Genomic DNA, 6,292 nt, shown 5'->3' on the forward strand with positions numbered 1-6,292 from the left:
GGGTCTTAGAACATGGGATGTCAGCTGGGAGGGGTCTTAGAACAGGGATGTCAGAGCTGCTCTGGGGCATTTCACCACACAACCGATGGGCAGGGCCCTGGGTTCAAGTCCCTCCTCTGCCCATGCTAGCGAAGTGATCGAGGACAAGTACCTTAAACCCTCGGGACTGCCCACCCACCCCCACCCCCACTCCCCCAAGGAGGGGGTCCCTACTTAATAAAGTCCTGGGGACAGTCCCTCCTCCCAACCCCTCCCCCACCGGCTAGCCAGCTCTCACCGCCTGCGCCTGCGCAGCCCGCGCGCAGCAGCTCGCGCGACACCGTTGTCCTCACGCCGCCGGGACCCCCCCTCCGGGCCGCGCGCCCCCGCCCGCCATTCCCCGGCTGCTCGAGCCCAGCCATGCCAGCCGCGAGCTGAGCACGGAGATCCCGCCGGCGCGAGACCCGGATGGAGAAGGCCCACGACTGCGCGTGCGCGTGAGCCTGCGCGCTCAGTCCCGGCACTCTGCCCCTGGGCTCGCCCCGCCCCGGCGAGGCCTCTGCGCTCTGGCGCCCCCACGCGGAAGGAGGCGGAGGTGGCTGCTGCAGCCGAGAGGAGTGGGCAGGAAGCAACAGTTAACAACTCCTGACACTGACATTGACCCAGATGGAGCCTTTCGGGTCGTTACGGTTTTAAGCTTAAGCCATCGTACTGACATTATCTCTTTTGAGCCCCACAGCAACCTCCTGTTGTCCCAATTTACAGGTGGAGAGACTGAGGCAAAGCGCCAGGCTCCCAGATCTCGAGCCGGAAGGAACCAAAGGCTGCTTAACTCAGTCTCCCCTTCTTTTTACGGAGAGGGAACTGAGGCTGGGGGGGGGGCGGTAATTTGTACAAATAATAGGTCATAGGATCATTGATTCAGAGCTAGAGGGACTTCAGAGGTCATCTAGTCCCAGAGGGGAAACTGAGGCCCAGGGAGGTAAAGTCACACAGGTAGTAGCACAGAAGTGGGACTTGGACCCCGGGCTTTTCCCGCTGTATCACTGGAATCTCCAAGGTCAAATCTGAACCCGGGGCTCTCCAGACTCCAAACTCTGAATATCCTCTATCCCTGGCATCCAGCACAGTGCCTAGCGCGTAGCAAGGTGTGTAATAAATACCTGCTGATTGAATTGAGCAAATTCATTCTGAAAGTATTAAGTAACGCTGACTACGGGAAATGATGGAGCGAGAGTGAAAAGAAGGGGGCATTTAGCATCAGAGAGGACCCAAGGTGGAACACCTGTCTGGCTTTAGGCAAGTCATTTTCTTTATTTGGGTCTCCTGACCCTCATCGGGTAACATGAGGGCATGGGAGTCCCACTTCTAAGGTCCCTTCCACCTCTGGATCTAGCATCCGTTCTCATGCTCCCAGACGGGTATGAAGCACCAGGGGTTCACAAAATATATATTCTAGTTCATCTGAATCCCCTGGGGCTTCCCAGACTCCAAGCCCAGGACTCTCATTTCCAGCATGGACCTGAATTCAAATGCAGCTTCGGACACTTCCTAACTGTTGTTCACGAGAACAAACCCCAACATCTGAAATCTTTTTAGAAAGAAATTTATTAGGTTGGGTTTTTTTTGGGGGGGGAGAGACAAAGAGAGAGAGAAAGAGAGAGACAGAGAGAGAGAGGATGGCTCCCTCCCCAAATCTGTGTAAGATGACATTATATAGAGTTCAGACCAAGACCAGGACATAAAGACATTTGCCTAATTGGCCTCACATAGGCGGTAGATAGTCTCCAAGGGAGGGCATTTTGAAATATATATCAACAAGATAATTCAATCTCATTTTGGAACCCGAAACATGAATTTTTGGTAGACCCAAAACAAGCCCTGGGTGAGATCTAAGCATTCCTTACAACCATCTGGTTTCCCTAGAGGATCTCTGAGGTTAGCCTGATCTCTAAAATAAACTTTGTGGACTGTGGATTATTATTTATCATTTATTATATTATTTGAATTTAACTTTATGTGACGAGAGATTGTTTGAACCCAGAATGTCACCCTGAGCTCAGTAACTCTCCAAGAATGCCAGAAACGGCTAAAAGGAGTTTTGAATTCACCTGGGTCCTGAATCCACCCAAAATGGGTCCCGGTATAGAGGTTTTGTTTTGGGACCACCCATGCTTGAGTTTGGGGTTCCTCTTGTGTTTTGACTTTGCCTTAATTTTATTGAATGTTTACATTTACTGATATCCATCTCAATCTACCTTGCTTTCAAGTTGTCTTCTCATACATGTTCATGAACAAGTGTTCTTATCCAAATACTATATAATATAAACCTTCCAGAGCTTGGGGAGAAGGAGCCACCCCTTCCTTACAACTCTCTCTCTTTACCAAACAACCTAATAAATTTCTTTTTGAAATTATTTTACATTTTGAGGTTTGTTCTCATGAACAATATTTTGTGACCCTGGGCAAGTCACCTAACTTCTATTCGCCTCAGTTTCTTCAGCTGTAAGATGGGGGAAATAATAGTGCCTACCTCACACTGTTGTTATGAGGATCAAATGAGAAAATATTTGTGAAAAATGCATGGCAAACAATAAGCACTTAATAAATGCTTATCCCTTTCTCAGTGCAAGAGCATGAAGACAGTTGATGATATGTTTGAGGAACTGCAATTAGGTCAGTGTAACTGGCTTGTGAATTCCTGGCCTTTGAATCCTTTCTCAGACACTTGCTAGCTGTGTGACCCTAGACAAGTCATCCTCTGTCATCCAGTTTCCTCTTCTGTAACATGGGGATAATCATAGCACTTACCTCTGTGAAAATCAAATTAGATATATGTGTGAATACTTTACAAACTTTAAAGTACTATAAAAATGTTCACTATAATAATTATTAAAAAGATTTTTAAAAGTTCCTGCCCTCAAGGGGCTTACATATTACTGAGGATATTGACATGAATATAGAGAAATAAGTATCAAGTATATATACATTGTAGCTCTCCAGATTGTGTGTTGTCTCCCATAGAAAATCTTTCCCCAGATTCAAGGAACTCTCTGGGTGTATATCTACTCAAAACTATCACTCATGAGCCCCCACCAATGTGTTGACTTTTCCTAGTTAGTCAAAGAACACATTTAGTTCTAAATAAAGGCATTTGAAGAAATAGAAAACAAACCTTTCAAATAGTGACTAAACATTTGTCCCTGTCAACCTATGTCATACACTATCCCATATATTCATACATTTTCTACAGGAAAAGCAGACATATTCATATAGATGGGAAACCTGTGGAAAGAATCATATACTATGAATCTGTCTGACCACGGTACATAGGCAGCCTAGGCAATTCACGTCTCTGAAACTGCCCAGCTGCTAAAGTGATGTCATGAAACTGATCTTTCTGCTTTTCTATGGAACATTGTATTTTTGGGTTTGTGGTCACTGCCAGGTATCTTCGCTATTTATGTGCTGGCGGAACTTCTCTCTGCTCCCAGTTTCTGGGCTTCAACTCTTCCAGGCCAGCTGATGGTGAATCAGCTCATGTCAGATGAGGCTCTATGGTTGGAAATCCTCTTTCTCATAAAGGCAGCCTGATGACTCTTTTAGTCCACAGCAGAAGCTATGAGTCACCATCCCCAGCCAAGGGCCTGAAAAAAAAACCAGGCAGAGGAATCCTGTATCTAACCAAAAATGAGATTTTCCATGTCTTTTTATTGCAAGGTAACAATTTCTTAGAAAAATAGACTTTATATCAGGCTCATCTCTATCCCTAAACCTGTTTGCTATTTTTTTTTTTTTTAGTTTTTAGGCAATTAAGGTTAAGTGACTTGCCCAGGGTCACACAGCTAGTAAGTGTCAAGTGTTTGGTCTGAGGCCGGATTTGAACTCAGATCTTCCTGACTTCAGGGCCAGTGCTCTATCCACTGTTTGCTATTTTAATATGTTGTTGCTGTTCATTTGTGTCCAACTCTTCATGACCCCTTTTGGGGGGTTTTCTTGGCAGAGATACTGGTAAGGTTTGCCATATCCTTCTCCAGCTTATTTTACAAATGAGGAAACTGAGGAACATAGGGTTAACTGACTAGCCCAAGTTCACACAGCTAGTAAGTGTCTGAGGTCAGATTTGGACTTAGGAAGAAGGGTTTCCAAATCTATTTATGGAGACTCCTTTTATACTCGAAGAATGTCAGAAACACACCAGTTGCATCAAGTACAGTCTGCCCATCCATCCTGAGATGGATGAATGGATGAAGTGGAGTCTTCCTGACTCCAGGCCCAGGGCTCTGTCCGCTGTGCCACCTAGCTGCTCTGTATTTTAACAGAAAGCCACTCATAATTTCACAAAGTCGAAACTGATCCTGAGGTTATCTACTCTAGTCCACTGCCTTCCCAGAATCTCAGAGTCAGCAAAGACCTCATAGACCATCCAGTCATTCAACAAGCATTTATTAAGTGCCGACTACGTGCCAGGCACTGTGCTAAGTGCTGAGAATACAAAGACAAAAGCAAATACAAAGAGCTTGCATTCGGTTTGGAGACATTTTAAGGTGCTCAGAGATAAGTAATACAAATGAGGAACAGGCCGTGTTGGAGAGGGCACTTGGGTTGAGCCTTGAAGGAAGCAGGAGGAAGGAGTGTGTTCCAGGCTTGGGGCCCAGCCTCTACAAAGGCACATTGATGGGAAATGGAACGTTGTGTACAATAAACAACAAATGGGCCAGTCTAACCCAGACCTGAGCAGGAATCCCTGTTGGCGTCTATGACAACAAGCGGTCACAGTGTCCCCTGGCAGACTTCCCCATTGCTCTCAAGGAAAGGATCAGGGGAAAACAGAAGAGAAGTGAGGAGGATCTCCAGATCTATTTATGGAAACTCATTTTATGCTCAAAGAGTCTCCGAAACACACCAGCTGCATAAAGCGCAGTGCACCTATCCATCCTGACAGCAAAGAGGAGGCCGTGGGAAAAGACCAGCCCCTGAAGCCTGAGAACCTGGGTTCAAGTTCTGCCCCAGATGCTAACTACTTGTGTGACCTTGACCAAGTCACTTACCCTCTCTGGCCTTCAGTTTCCTCATCTGTAAAATGGATTAGATAACCTCTGAGGTCCTTTCCTGTCCCAGAGCTGTGGTCCTATGCTGGTGATACCGTGTTCATTCTCTTAGGGGAAATAATGTGTATACAAATAAGTAAATAATAATAATGACTAACATTTATTTAGCACTTACTATATGCCAGGCACTATGCTAAGCACTTTTTATAAAATTTTATCCTTACAACAACCCTGAGGGGCCAGGTACTGTTTTGATGCCCATTTTATAGATAAAGAAACTGAGGAAAACAGGCATTAAGTGACTTGCCCAGGGTCACACAGCAATATCCCTGCAAGGCAGCTCCTATTGTTATCCAAGGTCACACAGCTAGTAAGTGTCTGAGGTCATGTTTGAACACAGGTCTTCCTGATTCCAGACCCAGTGTTCTGTCCCCTGCCCCACCAGCTGCCTCTGAAGCACTCAGGTGTTTCATTCTACCTCAGCCTGCCGTCATCTACGCTTGGTCTCCCCATCACCCAAAAGAGTTCTACTTCCCCCCTTAAGGCAACTAGGTGGTAGAGTACTGGCTGTTGAGTAAGAAGACCTGACTTCAAATCCTGCTTCAGACACTCACTAGCTGTGTGACCCTGAGCAAATCACTCAACCCTGTTTGCCTCAGTTTCCTCATCCCCTAATAAAATGGGAATAATAATAGTCCCTACCTCCCAGAGCTGTTGTGAGGATCAAATGAGCTAATATTTGTAAAGTGCTTTGCAAACCTTAAAGTGCTGTATAAATATTAGCTGTCATTCTTCTTCTTCTTATCATTATTAAGAACTCTAAAGTTCGTTTATCTGACTTCCTTAGTTTCCTTCCTGCTTGCACCTCACTCACCCTCAACCTTTTTCTTCATCTACTCTGTGACCTACAGTGTCTCCATCCCTCTGGGAGTGCCCAGGCCATCCCCTGCTCTGCTCTGGCCTCTCTTACTCATCTGGACCCTGCCCTTCAGTCAGGAATCCCTTCTCTTGGCCGCACATCCGTCCGGGCGCTCAGGCCTGGCCAAACCAAACCACAGCCCCGGCTGACTCCTCCCCTCTGCTTTCTCAGCTCTTACTCACATGTCCCTAAATGATGCTGGAGAAACCTGCACAGTCATGCTGATCAGGTCCTGTACAACTTTGTCATCTCTTTTCAATTGTCAGTCAATCTATATCTGGTCACTCGGCCCAGATGGCTCCGGAGGCGAGAGTGCACAGCCCTGCCTCACTGAAATCCAATT

General features: G+C 46.3%; 1 protein-coding gene across 1 annotated transcript in view; it reads right to left on the reverse strand.

Annotated features, from left to right (window-relative positions):
* CUNH12orf45 (chromosome unknown C12orf45 homolog) overlaps positions 1–1,316 on the reverse strand; it is an 8,281-nt gene extending 6,965 nt beyond the window's left edge. The window contains exons 1-2 of the mRNA XM_027871992.1: positions 1,311–1,316; positions 278–581 (exon numbers count right to left, since the gene is read on the reverse strand). Coding sequence (XP_027727793.1) covers positions 278–581; positions 1,311–1,316 — 310 coding nt within the window. The remainder of the gene's footprint in view (positions 1–277; positions 582–1,310) is intronic.
* Between the last annotated feature and the right edge of the window lie 4,976 nt (positions 1,317–6,292).

Source organism: Vombatus ursinus, unplaced genomic scaffold (genome assembly GCF_900497805.2).
Source record: "Vombatus ursinus unplaced genomic scaffold, bare-nosed wombat genome assembly UNPS02003292.1, whole genome shotgun sequence".
Classification (NCBI taxonomy): Eukaryota; Metazoa; Chordata; class Mammalia; order Diprotodontia; family Vombatidae; genus Vombatus; species Vombatus ursinus.